Below are 21,833 nucleotides of genomic sequence, written 5' to 3'. Positions count from 1 at the left end.
GCATCATGTACATATTTAAAATTATTATGATTAATATCTCAGGTACTCAAGATTTGGCCTGAGTGAAAAGCAGCCCATCTGTCACCCAGCTAAGGAGGCCCAGGTTCCCTACTCATGAAGAAGTGACTTACAACCTGTCAGGGAAATGAGCTGAATCGTCTGGAGGAACAGCCTCAGACTGTATTCATATGTCCTTCTCCATCTCAGAGGTTCTGATATGAGAGGTTCTTATATGCTCCTGGGATGAGAACAGCTTATTATTCATTTATTTGTTTCTTTGCTCATTTGTTCCTTTGCTCATTTATCCTTTCTCCTACCCATCAACTCATCCATCCATCCATCCATCCATCCATCCATCCATCCATCCATCCATCCATTCATCCATCTCTCCTCCCACCCCAAGAAAAGGTATGCCTGAAGTAAAAACATCCAGAAAAGTTTCTGACCCAATATTTTTCTAATTATTATTTCCTGACCACCAATATCTTTTGAGATGCTATTGGAAGCCAGAGTTTTATGACCAAGTAAATTTAGAGAAAATCTTATCTCGTGGGGCTTCACAATGCATGTTAGTATACTGAAGTCTCCAAAATGTCCTGCAAAAAAAAAACCTATTTAAAATTTTTTTAAAATGCAATGTTCCCTAGACTTTTTTGACCAAAGAACACTTTTTCATGGAGTACCGTTAGCCTCCAAGGGAATTAATGATTCGTGAAATACACTTTGGGAAGCATTCCTTTAAGCACAAAATCTTTTTTTAATTATAATGACTTGCATAGAATATTCATAAGATCTATTATATAGTACCTGCCTTCTTATAGGGGTGACTCATCATTCAGCACTTTCTTGGCACATCATTGAACACATCACCATGAATAGCTCTCTGTGATGATGCATTGTCATTGACAGGAACTAGTGAAGGGACTCAGATTATTTTAAGTTCTCACTTTTCAGAGAGTTTTGATCTTCCCCTTTTGTGAGCAACAGAAGCTGTTTATTGCTTCCCATTATTTTTCATGTATCTGCTTGAGTTTTCTATGAATTGAAAAGAAAAACAAAGATCAATCTAATTATAATTGTATCTAAAGTAAGAGTAAACAGGCTCCAAATGAGGACCTGACTACAGCTCTCTTTTTCATGATGGGCTTGAAATTTAGCGAATAGATTGGTACCATGATTTTTAGCTGCTCACACCCCTTTGACGCTAATTTCCTGCTTTTCATCCGTGTTCTGTATAACGGAGTATGTGAGATGCGACCCTCAGAAATGTGGAGTGTTTCTAAAACCCCAGTTTAAAAGGGAAGGCCTCCCGTGGAATCATTTGGAGCCAGCACTGAATACGAACATTATTTTCAAGGTCAGATGGTCCTGATTTGAATCCTGGCCCCACCTCTCCCTAACTGTGTAATCTTGGGCAAGTTGCTAAACCTCTCTGAGACTTAATCTCATTTGAGTGTGGGAATACCTTTCTCACAGATTTGTCATAAATAATAAATGAGATTCTGCATGTGAAGTGCTTAACAGAGTGCCTGTCATACAGTAGGTGCTCAATACATGGTAACTAGTGGCAAGGCTGGGACTGGGGTGAGGCAAGTGAGGTGCCCAGGGCACACAATTTTAGGGGATATGGGGATATGCCGAGACTTGTGTAAGTACAGGGTCAGTACCTGAGAGTGAGTGCCACCTTAAGTGTGTCGTCTTGGGTGACTCTCTTATCTCAAACCCTGGTTAGTGGTACGCTGTTACCCACAGTTGTCCTAGAGACCGAATGCCTGGAAGGCCTCTGATTAGATAAGGGAGACCCACACTCACCTAGAGAACCAGCCCCACCACCTATAACTGTCTCTGCACCTGAGACAGCATGTAAGCCCCCTGAGAGGACCACCCCAGATGAATAAGGGTGTACCCAGGGAGAGATGGGACTGGGGGATGAGCCGAGTGGGAAGACCAAAGGGGCTTGTTCACCTGGGGCCTTCCAAGGGCAGGAATTGCCATGAAGCCCTCTTCCCCGCAGCCTCTGAGTGGGGACAGGGCCTCTGCCAGCTGGGCTGGACTCCCACTTCCCTGTCAAAACTTTTAAAAACACAAACAGTGGCAAGAGCAGTATTTGCATAAATCTCATTAGAAAAAGTGCAAGTTTCATAAATCTTGTGATAAATTAGTGCGATATCGTTCTCAACGTGATGTATTAATTTTAGAGCAAAATGAATGGTGCTGTGATCATTGTGGGTAATTATGAGTCTCCTCAAAGAGGAAGTGATTTCCGGAGGGACTTTTCTGGCCTCCTTCAAAGTGGGAGGTAGGAGAGAGCGCAGGGGTGAGGGAAGGGTGTCTTCTCACCTGCTTTTCTGGTTGCACCTTTCTTAATTTCTTAGTTTCCTTTCTTGCTGCTGAGAGGTGAAAAAAGTGGCTCCTGTGCTTTGGGCTCTGGCTAAGGGATGGACAGCAGGGATGCAGGAATGGATGGGATTCTGAAGTCAGGCCTTAAGGTCCAAATGACCTTTGAAAAGAACTTTAGGTGGCTAGGACCTGAGCTCATTGGAGCGCTATCCCTGGTTCTCAAAGTTGTGGTCCCAGAGCAGTAGCCTTATCATCACCTGGAAACTTGTTAGAAATGCAAATTCTGAGTCAGAAATTCTGAGCCCCTGACTCCGCCTTTTAAACAAGCCCTCCTGGTGATTGTGTTGAAGGCTCCAGTTTGAGAACTACTGCTCTGACCTAGTGATTCTCAGCTTGGCCTGCATTTTGGAACCACTCCTTGACTAACCAAAAACATCCTTTCATTCAGCATTGCTTTGTTATAATTTTGATGAAATGCGACGCCGTAGGGACTTAACTCTTGTTTATATCAATTACCCTATGGTAAAATTGGTTTTGTTGTACGTCTTTTACTTAAAGTTGCAGAACCTATTGATGACATTGAGGTCTTAACTATATATCTGAATACTAATGTCTGGGTCATGTGCTAGACCAATTAATTAAAACAGAATCCTTAGGGACTAGGGCCTGGGCATCCTTATTTTTAGAAGGTTCCCAGCTGATGCTTATGTGAAATCAGGTCAAGATTCACTGCTTCAAAGTCATGAATTAACTTTTTTTGTTTAATATTGGGATTTAGAAAAATTTTAACGTGAGAAGGTACAACAAAACAAATATATATTTTTTCTTTTTCTGCCCTGCCTGTGGAATTGGCCTAAGCCGAATGTGCCTGGGAGTGCCCACACATTTGAAAGCGTGGGGTCTGCTGGAGGAGGGTCAGCAGGAAGCTGGCTTCCTGTTAGCCAAATGAAGATGTCAACTACAGCAGTCACCTTCAGTCTCGCCTGCACATTAGACTCACCTGGGCATTTAGAACTTCCTAAATCCTGGGTGTATCCCAGACTGATTTATATAAGCTTGGGGTTTGGGACACAGGCGCAGGTCTAATGAAATCTCCAGGTGATTGCAAGATGTTGACAAGCCTAGGAACCACTGACTTGCGGGGTTTTCTACATCATAGTGTCTTGGATTCATTCTGAAGATCGAAAGAAACTCAGGGATCATCTAGATCTTGGTTTTCAACCTACGCTGCCCTTGGGAATCTCCTGGGCCTTTTGGTTTTTGTTTTTAAAAATCCCGAAGCTTGTATCCCTTCCCAGAGACTTTGATGCACTTGGTTGGGGGTACAGAATGGCATCTGGCGTTGCAAAAATGCCATAGGTAAATCTACCATGCAGCCAGGCCTGAGACCTGCTGGACTAAAGTACCCCTTAATTTGCAAGAGAAGAAAAGGACGCCGTGCGGATGGCAGCCTGTTAGCAGAGGCCGGCCTCGCTGTGGGGGCTCTCACTCTCCCACCAGGTTTATGTTCACATGGGTGACGTTAGCATGGCCTCTTTCTGAGCAAGGGGGAGTGTGAGTGACGATAGAGTGTGTGAGCGCAGGGAAGGCAGGAAATGCCAGTGTCCCTCTGAGCAGGAAGGAGTCAGCACGTGCTTGCAAGTGTTTGGATAATCTCTTCGTGAGCCTTTAATGGCCTGCAGTGCTCTGTTTATTTTAATGATAATGTCAAGTTCAATTTGCCGTCATTTTTCCACATTTCCTTTTGTAAAGTTAATTGAACAGTTCAATGAATTGAAAAGTTTCAGGAGAAGGGAAAATATACCAGCCCCCTATTATCACTGTTATTAAATCTGGTAACTACTGCTTGACTCTCCCAGCCCCTGTGACAGGACTTCAGCCCCCGTGGGCCTGAGAGCTTCAGCAAGGACTTAGGAAGGTCAAACAGAACATTCCAGAGCCCCTTTATTCATGGCTATTTCTGCTCAAGCTGCTATGCCTGAGCAGAAAGGAATATCCAGTCTACCCTGGACCCTGGCTGTCCAGCCAGGCTCATTCCTGAGTGTCTCAACCAGATTGTAAAGCTTTGCCAGCCAGGCTGGGTCTCTGTGGGGTGAGCAGAAGGCAGTGTTTAGCTGCTCAGATGGGGCTTGGATAAAAGACTTTGTGATCAAAGCTCTAAGGGTGGTGTACGAAACATGAATTCTGAGTCAGACAGGAGGTTTCAAATACTCTGCCACCTGCTAGCTGTGTGACTTTGGGTAGATCACTTTACAACTCCGAGCCTCATTTTTCTCAATGTGTAGTGGGGACACTAACACCTCTTTGTAGGGCCATTGTGAGAAATAGATGTCAGAGAATGGGAACTACTGAGCACAGTGCCTAACAAGTAGTAGGTGCTTAATGAATGATAGTTTCTTTTCCCATTTAATACTGTCACTCCGAGTGGACTGAGCTGCAGGAGACAGGGCTACAGAGGGCCTTTGAGTTTTGGAGATAGAGACAGTTCTTTTTATCCAGGGCAAGGGATTTCTGATGAGAGTGAGGACATTGGCTAGTACAGGGCAGGCTTGAGGCTACCTGCCTCTCAGGAGAGAGGACCTGGTATCAAATTTCACTCTGGATTCTTCCAGACAGGTGTAGGTAGGACCTTGTACAAGAGAAAAAACCCCAATACAAAAATTGGTTCCCCTGAGGTCAAACCAATTTCAAGACCCTGGGGGACTAGAATTAAGGAGCCTGACTAAAGGCAGAATGGGGGAACCTAAGACAAATGAGATTATTCGCAAGAATCAAGACACTTAACTGACCTGTCTGATCCCAGAGGAGAGACAAATGAGATGCAGGCTCCAAGACCAAGCTCTGGGGGCCTTATCTCAGGGGAGAGGGGAGGGCAGGAGCCCCGGGCTCTGATAACGACTAAAGCCAGAGCAACCAGGCTCCTCTGGACCAGGAAGAGGTGGGTGGGTTTCCCTTCTGATGGGGTTGGGGAATGTACAGCAGGCTTGATGGCCATGGAAAGGGATGGTGGTTATTTTCAGAAAGACCTGGACATTACCCATGGCCTATAATCTGAGGTTGGGGTTGGGAGCCTTCCATCTGCTACTCCTTGGCTCAACTATTCACCAATGCACAACCTGATCCCAAGCAGCCATCTCCCAGTTAGGACCCCTGATCTTTCCTCTGCAAGATGAGAAGGGCCTTTGTCTATTTGGTTCTCTCCTTAGCCATAAGTAGTCCCTGTTTCTGAGCTTTCCTAAATGCCCTGAACCTGGTAGGGGCAGACCTTGGCCCTGGATCTTTGGCCCCTGGATAGGAAGGGACAGTAAATTAGGGCTAATGTGAAGTCATTTTAGGTTAAGAGACTGCAAAAGCCTTGCTCTCATATGCCTATTAGGATTGATTAGTGATTGCATGGAACCCAGTGTTGTGAAGGATTCTGGAGTTGAATATAGACTCAACAGAAAAGGGAGCTGTGATTGATTAGTGATATCTGCATGAGCCAGGGATGGAAGGGCTAGCCAGTTGGCCCCAAAAGAGGAGTGACAGTTAATCATGGAGGAGTGGGAAGATTTGCCAACCATGTCCCAGAACATCAGTCTCCACCTTCGAGGGGTGATGGCCTCTCCCTGCTGTGTAGAGGTGCAAACAGAGAATCAAGGAGCTGCAGAGAAGAGAGAACGTTGTGACGGAGGTGGCATTTGAGGCATACATTTAAGGATGACTGGGATTTGAGAGGCAATGAAAAGAGAAAGGGCTTTCCAGGTCGAAAGAAAGTAGTAGCACAGGTGTGGGAACTATGGTGTGCCGGAGGGATGACAGCAGTCCAGTGGGGTGAGCCCAGGATGCGATGAGAACTCCAGGGCCAGGGAGCCAAGGACAGGTGGGAGGATCACTGGCCATCATAGTAAAGAGTTTGGTTTTAATTCTGTGGGAATAGGTGGGCATCTGAGCAGGTCTGGCAAAATCAAAGGTCTGCTTTAAGAAGATCCCACTGCAAGGAGGAGGCATGGTGGATTCTCCTCACCCTTTATTCATTCTCTAGCACCCTCTCTGTGTTTTGGGAATAAACATAGCTTTCATCCATCCCCCATCCAGAAAAAATAACAAGTCTTGCAGCCTGCCACAGCCCTGCATGTGTTTCTAGCCTACCCTGTGTCTAGCAAGCAAAGACTCGCAGCTTTCAGGAGCACATGACACACCAATTCCAGCAATAACAACAATAATAGTAATAACAGTCATCTAGGCGATCAGCATGGGCACAGCAGGGCTGCAGGAGAAGCTGCGATTGTCTACCCCTTGACTGGAAGAGGGATGTAGCCTGCTTCTTAGGGACTGAGGCCACAGTACAGGGACATGTTGCCAGTCCACCTCCCAGGGTCATTTGCAGCCTGCTGAGGAGAACCCTATTCCAACCTGGGCTCCCGAACTCCAGGATGAGGCATACTGTCCCGGGATGGGGCATTGGGCCTCTGGATGGGGTACATCACCCCAAAATTGGGCCAGTTCTTGAGAGATTGGAGCCCAGCTAGTGTGCAACTGTGATTCCACCTGCATCCAAACTGAGTGCTACTGGTTTGGGCATTATTAGATTTTGATTAGCTAGGCCTTTTGCTGTCCATTAGTGTATGTAATAAGGATTAATTTGCTTTACTCGCTCCTTTCGCTGTGGCTCTGAGATCTTCATGACTTTTGGGGCTCTCTTCTTCTAACACTTCTAGGCAGTTAGCAGGATTCATTCATTTACTCACTGACTCCTTATTGAGTGCCTTGGGAATGCCAGCCCCTGTGTTAGCTTAGGGCTACAATAGGGATGACCACTGCTCCTGGGCTTGGGGCAGGAAGTCAGCAAGTCAAAAGAATAAATAAGATCAGTTCAGAGGAGGGAGAGCTGTAAAGGCAGTAACTCAGAGTGCAGGGACACAGAGTAACTGGGCATCTCTTTAGATACAGTCTATGTGATCGAGTATTTGAGGCCTCTCCGAGAAGATAACTCTTAGCCCAAGATGTCAGCACCTTGAGATGGAACATCTCCAGCAGAAGCAAGGCCAGGGCAAAGACACTGAGGCAGCCACAAACTGTTTAGGAACAGAAAGAAGGCCATAGGGCCAGAGGGTAAGTCTATGAAGCCCATGTGAGAGGTGGTAGGAGGTGTTGACTTGGGTCAGAATGCTAGGGCCTTGGACATGATTTGATTTAAAAATTTTTAATTGTGGTAATTACACATAACATAAACATTACCATCGTAACCTCTTTTAAGTGTACAGTTTAGTTGTATTAAGTACATTCACATTATTATGCACCCAACCTCTAGAATTATTTTCAGCTTGTACAACTGAAACTCTGTACCCTGCCTGTTACCAGGTAACAACTCCCTGTTACCCCCTCTCCCCACCCCCTGGCAGCCACCTTTCTACTTTTTGTTCCTATGAATTTGGCTCCTCTAGGTATTAAATAGAGATAGAATCATACAATATTGGTCTTTTTGTGACTAGCTTATCTCACATAGCACCATGTCCTCAAAGTTCATCTGTGTTGGAACATGTGTCAGAATTCCTTCCTTCGTAAGACTGAACAATATTCCATTGCGTGTATATACCACATTTTATTTATCCATTCATTTGGTTTTCTTCCATCTTTTGGCTATTATGAGTAATGCTGCTGTGAACATGCATGTACGGTGATTTAAGTTCTTTCAAGTCCCACTTTCCACCCATGAGGTTGGGCTAGGCCCCAGCCTCGGCTGGGTTTGGCATGGAGTGGAGGGGCTAGCCTCGCCAGGTTACTCTTCCTGGTGAGGCCAAGAGCAGAGTCTCCTCCAGCAGCATTGATTGAGCCAAGAGCCCTAAGACTGAGCCTTTAAATCATCCTGAGGCCAGAGGAGATTTTCTCTGCATCTAAAATGTGAGTCATAAACCAGGCTGACTTACAGGCAGTACTCACTGGTCCAATTGTTTATGGCTAGCACCCTTTCTGATTGGTTGATGCCTGTTCTGTGCTCATTGTTAAGTATTTGAATGCCGCCCTGCTATAAACCAGTCTCAGGACTTCCAAACCTGGCTGTGTGCCAGAGACTCTTACAGGGAGAGTGGGGGCTGCTGTTTAAAAGTTCATACTCTGGGCTCCCCCCAGCCAATCATGTCAATATGGCCTGGGAATCTGTACTATAACAAACTTCCTGGATGAATCTTATACCATAATTTCAGGGGGTGTCTTAGTTGGGCTCTGCCAGAAACAGACCTTGTGCTGAGGACTCAGGTACACATAGTTTATTGGGGAAGGGAATTCTAGGAAACACAGTTTGGGAGGTGAGGACGTGAGACAAGGAAGGGAAGGAAGCTATAAAGATGTATTATTAACCACATCACCAGTGTGGGCAACTAGAGATGAATCCTGTTGGGGAATTCTAAGAGCCAGTGTAGAGCACAGCCTCAGAGCTATTCCCACGAGAGGTGAGGGAGCTGAGGTATTTACCTACCCTCTCTTTACCTACCATCTTGCCTCAGTCATTCTTTCAGTGCTGCTACCAAGGGCATTAGTTTCCTGGCACTTTTGTCTTGTCTTGTGGGTGGATGGAGCAGTTGCTATTGTGCGAACCCCTCAGGCAAAGAGTCCCAGTGCTGGCAGTGGGAGGTCGGGCTGGTGTTTGTGACAATGGTATATGCTAAGGCATAGTGAGCAGGATACCATGAGGACCTGCTATGGAGGGCTGACCGGCTCTCATCTTTCCACCAAAGAGAGGATATCCAGCCTCTGTGGATCATTGATTGTCATTCCTACCACTGAAAAGAACTCCTGGCCTCATCTATTGCTAGTAGGAATGTAAATGGTACAACTGTTGTAGAAATCAATTTGGTAGTTCCTCAATAAGGTAAATGTAGAATTACCGTAGGACCCAGCAATTCCGCTCCTAGGTAGATACCCCAAAGAATTGGAAACAGTGTTCAAATAAAACCTTGACTTCAAATGTTCATAGCAGTACTATATACAATACCGCAGATGTGGAAACAACCCAAATATCCATTAGCAGATGATTGGATAAACAATAAATGGTATATCCATACAATGGAATATTACTCAGTCATAAAAAAGGATTAGGTACTAATACATGTTATAACATGGGTTAACCTTGAAAACATGCTCAGTGAAAGAAATCAGACACAAAGATCACACATCGTTCTATTCTATTCTTATGAAATATCCAGGCCAGGCAAATTTACAAAAAGCAGAGTAAGAGTTGCCAGGGCCTGGGGGAAGAGGAGTGGGGAGTGACTGTTTAATGGGTATGAAATTTCTTTTTCGGGTAATGAAATGTTCTGGAAACAGATAGTAGAGATGGCTGCACCACATTGTGAATGTACCTAATGCCACTGAATTGTACATTTTAAAATGGTTTAAATGATACATTTTATATGTATTTTACTACAACAAGAAAGGAAGGAAGGAGGGAAGGAAGGAAGGAAAGAAGGAAGGAAGGAAGGAAGGAAGGAAGGAAGGAAGGAAGGAAGGAAGGAAGGAAGGAAAGAAAAGAGAGAGATAGAAGGGAGGGAGGGAGGGAGGAAGGAAGGAAGGAAGGAAGGAAGGAAGGAAGGAAGGAAGGAAGGAAGGAAGGAAGGAAGGAAGGAAGTCCAAGTATCCCACAGATCAGTTGTATTTCTCAGGTGGGAAGCAAACCCAGAGCAGGGCATGTGCAGGGTCCCATGGTCAGAGATGGTTCTTCTGAGTGACTGCTTCCAGGGGCACTGGGCTAGAAGTGAGCCACATATCTCGGCCTTGTTTCTGTATGAGTACTATAAAGAGAGATTGCTGGAAGCAGCCATGGTAGAAATGAGCCCTGTGTCCTGGAGAAGCCAAAGCTATGCCCGGCTTCTGCAGAATGGTGGAACAGCACTAGGCGGGGGAGTATGTGCCCAGCTGGAAAATTGTGGGGCATCTTGTCTTAAATATAATGTTAAATTGGCACCTTTAATTAGTACACTTAGAAAAGGTCACTAGCAATTACCTGAGACACGAGGGAGGCGTGAGCAGGCAAGAGCCCGTGTGGAAGCTGAAAAAGACCATTTTGAACAGCACATAATTGCGGGAAAAATGGATAAAAGTCCAGGAAATTACAGGGTGGGTGACAGCAGCTGATGGCCCCATCCCTGTCCTGCCCAGTACCCCCCTTCTTGGGAGGGCCCGAGCTTCAGATCTGAGAGAGCCATTTGGGATACTGGGCCTTCGTGCGACCTTGGCTGGAGTGTTGCTTTCCCAGAACCCCACCGGCTAGCCAGGAGCTTGGCCCTAACTCCCGCTTGGGCTGGGCCTGAAAGGAGGTCAGCAGGTGACGCGTTCAGTCCAGGGGGCTACCATGGACTCATTGCTGATTTATGGACAAGTAGAGCTTCTATAGACCCCAGTTTTCTCATGTGAAATACCCCCAATTTCCCAGCTAAGTGTTCCTCAAACTTTACCACTAAAGGACCCCTGAGGATAACAGAAGGGAAATGTGTATCCCTGGAAGTCAGGGTGAGGCAGCAATTCTTTTACAGCTTTAGTTCGTATCTCAAAAAATAAATGTTATATTGTATTCCCAATGTATTCCTGTTTGCTTTAGTATAAAATAATTTCTTGTCATTGAGCAGCACAGATCCTTTCGGAAGATGTGCTTGGTTTCTCTATGACTTCACATACTCCCTTTTTCCTCTTCTAGAAGGAGCACTGTACTAGGAGTCTGAGAGTCTGGAAACTTAGATTTGAGTCCTGACTCTGTTGTTCACTATCATACTTTGGGAAAATTGCTAAATGCCTTCAACTTCTCCATCTTTAAAATGGAAAGATGGGCTTCTCAAATAGTCTCTAAAGTTGTTCTAATTCTGTTTCATGATTTTATTCCTCTTTCTCCTGCTTCTCACCTTCTCCCATCACCTTGGATGCTGCCATGTCCTACCCGGCTGTGTGACCTGGGAGAGACTACTTTGCCTCTCTGGGCACCACTGCCTTATCTGTAGAATAATGACCGCCAAACAGGATTGCTGGGAGGATTTAATGAGAGAGCCCATGTGAACAGGCTGAGCACCACGTTTGGCATATCATGAAAGCCCAATAATTGCCCCACATCTTCCTTTTCCAAATGTTGGGCTTCCAGTTACAGTCTGATGGGGCCAGGTCCATGGAAGTCCTAAATCTTAAGTTTACACATCAAATGTTGAGAGGTGTAAAGTTGTGAAAACAAATGCAGGCTCTGGGCTCAGAGTGCCTGGGCTTTGAATTCCAGCTCCATCCTTTGTAACTGTATGCCTATCATGAATTACTAATCACCCTTTATTTCCTTATCTGTTAAATGGGGAAAATGATAGTAAGGAGTGAATTAGATAATACATGGAAATCTTTTAGCCCAGTGTTTGAAGTGTGGTTAGTACTTAGAAATGTTAACTATCATTGTCCTGTTAGAACTGTCCTTTTAAAAGATCACCTGGAAAACCTCATTAATGTTCTTTTCTAGATAACATTCCCAGAGTTTGGAATCCTGCCTTACTTAACTTGATCATCAGAGTTATTCAATAAATATGAGAGTCAGTTTTTGGAGAAGCAAGAGTGCCTGTTCCATTTTATAGGGTAAACGGAAGCTTTGAAAGAAGTGGTTTGCCCAAGGCCATGGTTCTAATCTGACCACTCCTTTGCGGAAAATGACACACTACACTCCTAACATTTTGCACAATTCTTAGGGGTTTAAGGACTTTTGAAGCTAAGGTAACCAGATCGTCCAGTTGCCTGAGACCTCCTGGTTTTACTATGTGTCCTTTCTCAGTCCTAGACAAACTAGGGTAGTTGGTCACCCTACCTGATGGCTACCTAGGGAGGGCTATGAACAACAGGAGAAGATGCCCTACACTGAGACTTCTTGGACAGGGCTGCAGGCCAGGCATCCTGATGCCCAAGGCGCTCTGGCCAGGGCTTTGTTTCCTGGTAAAGGATGACAATTCGGTCTTCTTGTGAACAGGAACTAGACCTTGTTACCCAGTGCTTACCACAAGACCAGCACCTAGCCACTGTTGAATAAATGACAGGTTTTGCAAAGTTTTCTGGATTAGAAAGAATGCTTCAATTTGCAAAAGACTGAAATCCAACTCAATTGACTAAGGCAAAACAAGAATGAGGATTTATTAGCTCATGCAGCTAAGGAGACCAGAAGCTGGAGCTAATATTAGGCACAGCTGGCTGCAGACCTTCACACCATCAGGAACCTCCCTTTGTGCACCATTTGATTCTGTTGTCCTCCTTTTGGCCTCGTTCTCAGGCAAGCTCTTCCTGATGCCAAAGACGACTGCCAGCAGTGCCAATTTAGCAACCCAAGTGGAAAGAGAGCTCCTCTTCCCCAATAGTTGTAGCAGAAGTCCCAGGGTTGGCTTTGATTGGCTAACTTGGGTCACATGCTCATCCCTGAGCCAATCACTGTGACCAGGAAGATGGAATGCTCTGATCGGCTTGGGCTGAATTATGTGCCTATCTTGAAACATAAGAACTGAAGGATTGGGGGCCTGCTCTCATCTGAGCCACTTGGAGAAGGAGGTCTCCAAATTAAAATCAGAAAAGGGAGGCAGGCAAGAGTCACAGCTATCCATTATACCTCCAGAACATGATGAATGATGATTCCCTGTTATAAGCACATACACACTGTGACGTGTGGTCGGGGTGGAAGTGGAGAGCCTGGGTTATAGCCAAACACAGAATCTTATGGTAGCCAGTGACCTGCTGGAAGTCTGTTGGGTGGCTGCTCCCTGCTAGGATTCAGCCACCTGAGCAAGGTGCTGAGGAGTGGACCAGCCTCCCATTTTTGCCTTCTTCTCTCTCCTTTGGATATTCCAGGTTCCTCTGTGACCCAATTGCTGGCCCGAGACATGGACAATGACCCCCTGGTGTTTGGCGTGTCCGGGGAGGAAGCTTCCCGCTTCTTTGCTGTGGAACCGGACACAGGTGTGGTGTGGCTCCGGCAGCCACTGGACAGAGAGGTAAGACCTGGCCAAATGCCTGCCTGGCCCTTTTTGAGGGGGTAGATGGAGGAGCAGATCTGGAGAAGGGTGGGTCATCATCTTTTAGAGACCATCTTCTGAGGCCCCATTCTGACCCTGAAGTAGCATCTTCTTGCCTGAATGTTATCACTCTTCAAGGACCAGTGCTGATGTCTGGACTTGGGGATGGAATGGGGTATTAGGGGGTATCTTCAAGGGAGGGACAATATTGGCTAGGCAAGAGGGACAATGATTCTGGGTTCATCCCTTATAGAATAGAGGCTCCATAGGGTGTACAACTGTACTCCTGCCCCAAACAAATGTCCCCACGAAGGACATTTTCCAGAGACATGGGAATTGATGACTCTGTAGCCCTTAGCAAATTAAGGTAAGAATTTGAACAAAATACCAAACCTTATTCTCACCTTACATTTGAGGAAGTAGCCATAGAGGTGTCCAGTGACTAATTTAAGGTCACATGGCAATTTAGAGGTAATGTTAAGATTAGAACCCAAGATTCTTCTAATCGGTTGCTCTTTCGGGGGAGAATCCCTATTCTGAACCTGTTTCCCTAACCCAAGGGGCACTGCTCATTTTTTAGGGAAACCTTAGGGTACCCCGTCCCAGACCAGCTCCTTAGGCAATGATGGGGGTCTCCAGCCCCACCCAGGGCTCAGGAACTAGAACTCCAATATATCTAATTCTACCTTCCTTCCCCCCTCTCCTTTCTTTCAGACCAAGTCGGAGTTCACAGTGGAGTTCTCTGTCAGTGATCACCAGGGGGTGAGTGTCCCCTGCAGCCCCTGCTGCCCTGGGAGGAGTGTTCCAGGGCCCCTTGGGTGGAAAGAAGCCAGAGGTCAGTGCCAACGCTGACTCCCTGTCCTTCTCTTGCTAGGTGATCACACGGAAGGTGAACATCCAGGTTGGGGATGTGAATGACAATGCGCCCACATTTCACAATCAGCCCTACAGTGTCCGCATTCCTGAGGTAGGAGCTGGGTCACACTTGGGTGACAATGGGGACCTATTACTTCAAGGCCACCTGGGAATGGAATAAAGAGTCAGCTTGGGCAAGGGCAGGCCCACCTTTTCTCCTCCCACCCACACCTCAACCCAGATACCAGCTCTGGGCAGGTCGAACATACTGGCACCTCTGAGGGTAGGGGCCCATCTGCTGGTCAAGGAGAGTGGGTTGGTGGGAGCTTCATGCCTAAGTGAGAGCCTGCATTTGATCAGCCCCACAACTCTGGCTGGAATCTGGAATTGGAGATAAGACAGAGGTGGAGAGGAGCAGGTATTGAGCCCTCTTTTCTTCCATTCATAGCCAGTATGGGTATTGGGCAGGTGCGTTGGCAGCCTTAACTTCAGGCCTTCCTGCTTTGGCCAGAACAGATTCCCCCCAGACTGGAGGGAGCATGTGGTTCCAAAAAGGGACTTTCTTACTCTAGCCCTGTACTTGCCTTATGTTCCCCTGGCTCTTGGCTCCTTTGGGTCATCTGTGTACTCTGAGTGTGTCTGCATGAGTGCGTGTGTGTAAAACCAAGCTATTTCTGGTAATTGAGAAGTACAAATTATTGCATTATAAATGGTTCGTTAATAAGTTGGCTGCTGGCTTCCGGTGGCACCAGGGTTCTCATCGCTTGCTGTCCCTCTCCCTGCTGGTTGATGGCAGACTTTGAAGGTGGTGGGTAAAGGGCTTTGAACTGAGAGTCCCTCAGGGCTGGGCAGCAGTGAAGGGTGGAGATGGGGATGATGGGAGATGGAATCCACAGGAAAGAGGCAGTTTGACACCATGGCATTTGGGTTCTAGCCTTTTTGTTTTAGAGGCCATTGCATCAGGAAACTGTAAGAGTCTTTAGAAAACATCCATTTGGTTTATAGATGAGTAAACTGAGGCCCAGTGTGGGAGAGTGACTTGCCAAGGTCGCATAGCTTCGACTGTGAGCTTCCTGACTCCCAGTGCAGCCTCAGATTCCCTCGAGGATGAGGGACCTTTTCTCATGCCCCCCAGGTTCCTGTTCCTGGCCCTCGTTACTCAGCTATGAGCCAAGGGTCTGTGCTGTGTCAGAAGGAGACAAGTGGAGACAAGAATGGGGTGAGAACACAGCAGTCTCCCATGCCCCTCCCCTTGTAAGGCAGGACATAAGGAGGGAGAGGCCGCAGGCCCGAGCATGGGGCCACAGTGCTTTGAGCTGTGGCTGACATGCCCAGGACTGCAGCTTGGCTCTGGGCCCCCTCTCATTTGGAAGCCTCCCTAATTTAATTAAGGGTCTCTACGTGCCAGCCTGCACTCCAGGCCCAGGCTCAGAAACCAAGGGCATGGCTCAGAGTTAATGAGCCTTGGACCCATTGCTCAGCTGCCATCCTGGCAGGCATGGCTGCCCTCTGCCTTCCCTCATAGGGGCAGCAGGCAGCAGTGATGGCAAGGGGATGAGAGGTCGCAGTCCTCCTCCCCTGCCCTTGGACCGAGGCCAGCCTTTTCCTCTCTCCCTTGCCAGGAGATGGACGCTCCAACACCACCCTGTTAGAATCCCGTGGGATTCTCCAAAGGTCTCTGTCTCTGAGGAGAGAGCCGCGTCCATCATTCATTTATTTAACAAATATTTATTGAGTGTCTGCTGTGGGCTTGGTGCTGTGCCAGGCTCTCACTGCACAGGAACCTGGAGGCCAGAGGAATGTGTAATGATAGGAGCCAGAACTAGCTGCAAGAGACCTCAGGCCCAGCCCTGCTCTGCTTCCACATTGCTGGGTCCATCTGGGCACGTCACTTAACCTCTCTGGGCTAGAGTCCTCCTTATCTAATAAAGATAGAGGATAGGTGGGATAAAGTGACCAGCCTCCTGCCCATCTGATGAGGACAGAGTGGGCTGAGAGGGGCCATCTACAAGGACACAGAGTCCTTGGAGGATGGCCTGCGTGGTTTACTTTCTCATGTGTAAAGATCCCTGGGTCACTTCACTGGCCTGATACTCGATCAGGGCCGCTCAGTGTGGCCAGTGGGGATGTGGTGTCAGCTGGGTGGAGCCCGTGCCACTCCTGACCTGTGGTGGCTTGGCATTGATCAGCCCTGGCCTGGTGTGGTCACCTGAGCTAGAACTTAGCTGCCTGGCTCAGTCCCCAGTTGGGGTTCTAGCAAAGGACCTGCTGGCCCCTAGCCCGGAGTTGAGCCCAGGGTCTTCTGTTTGCATTGAGGTCACCCTGGCAACCCCAGGCCCCTGCCCTTGGGAAGTGCGATTTGTGGAAGAAGCCCCACGACTTTAAACAGGGGGAGAATGCGACTCAGAGAAACGGGGCACTCTAGACCCTGTGAAGTATCAGTGCTGAGGGTTTGCCAGTGATCAGAGAAATATCAGCAGGCTTCCTAGAGGAGATGGGTTTTTAGCAGAATCTTGCCGAGGTGAGCAGTGGAGCTCCTATATTGTATCATGGGAGAAGGGAGATAGGAGGTCAAGACACCTGGGTTCTAGTTCTGACTGTGCCCACAACTGGGTGGGTGAGACTCTGTAGATCTCGCTGTCCCTCTGCTGGCTTCGGTTCCAATGGCTGTTAAACTAGGGAGTTGAACTGGGCCCCTTCTAGGGCTGACACCTGTGATGTGAGGGTAAATCAAGCATGAGAAACTACTTTTCTCTTAGGACTTCATTATTACTTGAGAGATGGCAGAGAAGCTCTGGTGGCTGCCTCCTCACACTCAGTTCCCTTCTTGGCCATCCCAGCTACCTACACCCTACCCCTTACCTTCCTAACCTCCATTCCCCCAACCCTAGGGCCCAGATCTGTTTGGGTCTATTGTGCTCAGAACCTAGAGATAGGCATGGGCAGCTGACAAAAGGGAGGCAAATTCTAGGTCTACATAATGAAGAACTTTCTAGATGAGACCCACCCCACAATCTAGTCCCCTGCCTTGCTGAGGTTGTTCTGAGTTCCCAGTGCTGGAGTTATGCAAGCAGAAGCAAGAGAACCACATATTTCAGAAGCATTCAGTACTGAGTATTAGAGAAGTGATGAATCAGAGGCTCCCAAACGCACCCTGTAAGAATTTGAGGGACTAGTTAGAATGCATATTCTCAGACTTCTGCAATCCTGAATCAGTGGTTTGGGGAGAGCTGGCTAAGGAAGCTGCATTTTTCACAAACTCCCCTGGTGGAAGCGGGGCCTGGAGGACAACCTCTATAGGCCTCCCCACCTGAGGGTTTCGAGGAGCTGCTGGGGCAACCCATCTTTGAGGATAACTTTTTTAGCCCATCCACAACTGCCTGGAGACATGCCAAATGGGGACCCATATCCTCAGGCTGGAAAAAGAGTGGGTGGGCGAGAGGTCAAGGCCAGGCGCTGCCCCTTTCCTGGGAGAAGCTCACCTGTCCCAGCTCACCCAACCCTGCCCCCTCTCCCTCTGAAAGCCTCCCACCCTGGCCTCAGAAGAAGCCAGGCAGGTGTGTTTGGGTTTGTTTGCTCTTGGTTCCCCTCCTGCTCACCCCTCTCCTCTCACTAAACTGTTCTCCATGTAATTATCCATTTTATCAGGGTGAAAGGCCCTGCAATTCACTTGTCGAAGCCCTAACGAGGCAGTGTGGATGCTTTCAAGTCCGTAAAGAAAAGGGAAATCCTGCTAGAATTGGCAACTTAATTCACCAAGCCAGCCTCGACAGACCTCATTAAGTCCCCGTGTATTCATTTCAGGCTAATGGCTGTCACGCTGACTGCTGTTTGATTTGCTGTAATAGACTTTTATGTCGTTCCAATTTGCTCAAACGTGTTTGCCTGTGTCTGTGCCCAGCAGTGCTGCTCCAGTACCTTCGTTCGGGTGCATGCTTGCCTTGCTGACCTTCAGCAGTGCCCTATCCCATCCCATTCCCCTCCTCCTGGGGCCAACCCCCTCGGCCGTTCAGGTGTGCCCTAGAGTGGTGTCCTTGGGCCCAGGGGTGTTTGGGCTGGAGGATGGGTGTGAGGTTAGAAGTCAGATAGTGCCAGGTTGCTCCTCGAATCAAGGAGTCAAAGAGAGCCTTCGGAGTCTCGGGGACAACCATGCCCTTGAAGTTTGGACAAATTCAGTCGCCTTAGCTGGGCAGTCGAGTCTTTTCTCCATCCGGCCTCAATCCACCTCTCCCAACTTATCTTCTGGTAGTACTCCACATGAATCCTTCTGCCAGCCCAGGAGTTGACATAACGTGTGTGAGCTTATGTTCGTGTCTCTCGCTCTGACATACATGCTATACTCTTCTAATGAGTACTGGAGTATTTTTCCTTCTCTCAGCTAACTCAGTTCTGCTTTTCAAAGCCTGGATTGATCCACTGTGCCCTGATCCACTCAAGTTTTTTTTAAGAAATGAACACAACAAACATTTGTTGAACAACGACAGAGCAGGGCCCAGGGATTCTAAGTCGACTTAGACATTGTAGGGTAGAGAAAAAAAACTGCCGTTGGCCGGCTGTGCAACTTTGGGCAGTGGCTTAACCTCTCTGGACAAGTTTTCTTATCGATAAGATGGGCATCAATATTTGCCTTGTGGCGTCATAGTGAGAGCTGTAATAACACAGGTAGGAAAAGCTATTAGCCTAGTTTGTGGCTCACAGTATAGTCAATGAAATGATGGTGATTAAGACCATGATCTTGTCCTCAGGGAAGGTAATTTTACAGAGAGAAAAACAAGTAAGTGGGTGCCGAACTACATTTAACGTATTAAATGCCACGATAGCTTAGGATATGCAAAGTGGGATAGAAGCACTGTGGATGGAGTGACCTGGTCTTTATACAGGGGCTATTTGTTTGGGATCTTATAGGACGAGTAGGTGTTTGTTAGCCAGAAAATGAGATTATCGTGTCTCTGAATATCATGTACTTTCTGAGACCCTGTAGCCTCTTTTCACATATTGGAAGTTACCAAAGACAGAAGTGAACTCAACCCCTGACCAGGGATTCTGGCGAGGAAGGACAGGGGCTGTGTGGCTATGTGCATCCCTTGCAGGTGCCCACTGTTACCTTGCGGAAATAAAGCTGGGCTAGAAGGCGGCTCCCTGGGTTCCCTCCCAGGCCTCTGCGACAGACAGGTCCTGCATAGATCTTTGTCACTTGTGGCTTCAGGTGACACAGCTCCGAGGTGGGGATAAGGCTGGAGGAGGAGAAGGATAGAGCTGGGACAAGATAAGAGGGGCACTAAAGACTGAGAGTTCTTGCCTGAGCCTCAAAGCTGGCCGGGGGCAGGTCAAAGCCACAACCCAGGCCTCCTGGCCCTCGGTCCCACTAGGCCACACCATCTCCCCATGTCCCTCAATAGGGACAGATAAAAGTTACTTAATCCCCGTACTTCCTTACTAGAGATGGGAAAGCAGAGAGAAGAGTATTCCTGATTATTAGAAATAATTTATTTCTAATATAATAATAAGTTGATGTTATTGTTATTATTGAGAGTTTTCTATGTGCCTAATTCTGTGCTTTCCATGTGGAGCTCACTGAGCCCTCACCACCACCTCATGTGGTAGTCACTCCTATTATTCCCGTCCTATAGATGTGGGTGTGGAAATTGACAGGTTACTTGACCAAGGCTTGTCAAGGATAGAGCCAGAATTAGGAGACAGGTCTTATTATGTGGCTTTGGGCAGGTAGCTTCAATTCTACCTGCAAAATGGAAATAATTATACCTACCTCACAAAATTGTTTGTAGGGATTAAAGTAAATGGGCCCTATATGGTAAGTACTTAGCACAGGTCCAGGATAAGTAAGTGCCCAATAAATGGTCATGGCCATAGTTGTTTGTATGTTTGTCTCTCTCACCACCCTGAGCAAGAACTGGTCATTTGCGTCTCCTCAGCACCCAGTTGGGGGCCATGGACATGAACTTCACAAACAGACAGAGCCATTCTGCTCCCCCTGCCCCTTGTGGGGTTGGGAGGACAGCAGGAGCATTTATGCAAAGTCCTTTGCCCCAGACAGCTTGGTTCACCCAGGCAAGGGGTCCTTTAATGCTCACAATCCAGGGTGGGGGCAAGCAGCAGCCAGGCCTGGCACTGAGCTGGCACACGAGAGGGCGCTCACAAATGCCTCCTACCCCCATACTCACACTTCACTTTGCTCTTAGGACACCCTATAGCATGTTCTGGTGCTCACTGGTGCCCTCTGTTGCCCACCAGTTCCTGAATCTCAGCCATGCCATCCTCTGTGCCATGGCACGTGGGGAGCCCCAGGGCATGCGAATATGGACTTGGCCAAACTTATGAGCACCTGCTGGTCCCGACAGCAGTGCCCCAAACTGCCCTCCTTGCAGCGTGCCCATCAGACGCTGAATGATTTATAAACTGCATCCTCAGGTTGCAGCGAGAGGTGGGGAAGAAGTATGGGAGGCTCCCACTGGCTTGTGTCTGCCATTCCCCAACGTGTCAGCTCTGCTCATGAGAGTGTTGTCTTTCATGCCAGAAGCAGCAGCCCCTTGACAGACCATATTAATTTATGCCTCAGGGCCATGGTGCCCTGTGGCCCCCTCTGCATCTATAACCACCGCCTATTGATCTGGGAGAGGGAGACCAATAAATCATCTCGGGGGCTCTGGATCCTTATGGTAGAGCTGGAGCAGCTCGTTCCAGCCAGGCAGTAGCACTAGGCTGCGTTCCTGTGCCCCTTGTGAGCACCCTGAGGTGCTCATGCCTTCACTGATCTCCTCCACTGCCAGCACAATGACAATACCTCCTCTCTTCCAGAGGGCAGGTGCTATAGACTGCTGCTGCCTGCACCATGAGCTTTGGGCTTGTAGCGTGGAGTGGCGTATGTGCAAGGGCAAAGCAACAGGGGCACCTGTTTGTACATAGTCTTGAGGTGCTGTGTGTGTGTTTGGTGTGTATGTATTTATTTAAGTAACATCATCTTCTCTATAGCTGAGTGTTTTCCCTGTCTTTCATTTGTCCTGATGACAACTCTCTAGGTTAGAGGAGAATTAGTCTTCCCATTTTAGAGATGAGAGAAACTGAAGCCAAGGCAAGTTCACTGATTTCTCCAAGTCTCCCAGAGTCAGATATGCTTGCAACTAGAACCATAGTCTTGTTTTTTCTCATTTCCCAGCATATTTACATGTCTGTTTGCAACTTTGCTGTGGTGTGTTTGTAATTTGCCAAAAGTTACAGGGACAAGGTCTTGATACAGCCAGGATGGGGGACCATGGGCCTTGCACACAGGCTTACCCCCATCCAAGGCTAAGAGCTGCCACACACGCACTGTGTACAGGCGGAGGGGGTCTAGCAGAGAAGCATCACTCAGGGCCCACTGCTTACTCTCTGGAGTGAGGACCACCCCGGTGATACCTGTTCCTTGTGACCTACAAGGTTAGTGTACCTCCAGAGGGAGCCTCTAAGATTTCGGTCCCCACATGTGCATCCAATATTGTTCATGAGAAGCAGTAAACCCACTCAAATGAGTAAATGCCAGCCTGCTCCCCTTGGCATCAAGGAAGATTCAGCATCTTTCTGTTACCTCCTCCTGGGTCTTAGGTGCCCAGGAGGGAATAAATGGAATCCCACAAAACCAAGGCCCAAAGT

General features: G+C 47.7%; 1 protein-coding gene across 2 annotated transcripts in view; it reads left to right on the top strand.

Moving 5' to 3' along the window:
• Nucleotides 1-21,833, top strand: part of CDH23 (cadherin related 23) — a 344,899-nt gene that overhangs the window by 47,540 nt on the left and 275,526 nt on the right. For both annotated transcript variants that reach the window (XM_016162284.2, XM_036223824.1), the window contains exons 3-5: nucleotides 13,168-13,310; nucleotides 14,046-14,093; nucleotides 14,206-14,298. In XM_016162284.2, coding sequence (XP_016017770.2) covers nucleotides 13,168-13,310; nucleotides 14,046-14,093; nucleotides 14,206-14,298 — 284 coding nt within the window. The remainder of the gene's footprint in view (nucleotides 1-13,167; nucleotides 13,311-14,045; nucleotides 14,094-14,205; nucleotides 14,299-21,833) is intronic.

This window comes from Rousettus aegyptiacus, unplaced genomic scaffold (assembly GCF_014176215.1).
Source record: "Rousettus aegyptiacus isolate mRouAeg1 unplaced genomic scaffold, mRouAeg1.p scaffold_m13_p_6, whole genome shotgun sequence".
Taxonomy (NCBI): domain Eukaryota; kingdom Metazoa; phylum Chordata; class Mammalia; order Chiroptera; family Pteropodidae; genus Rousettus; species Rousettus aegyptiacus.
The sequence above is the reverse complement of the archived record's forward strand: the minus strand, read 5'-3'. Positions and strand labels throughout refer to the sequence as shown.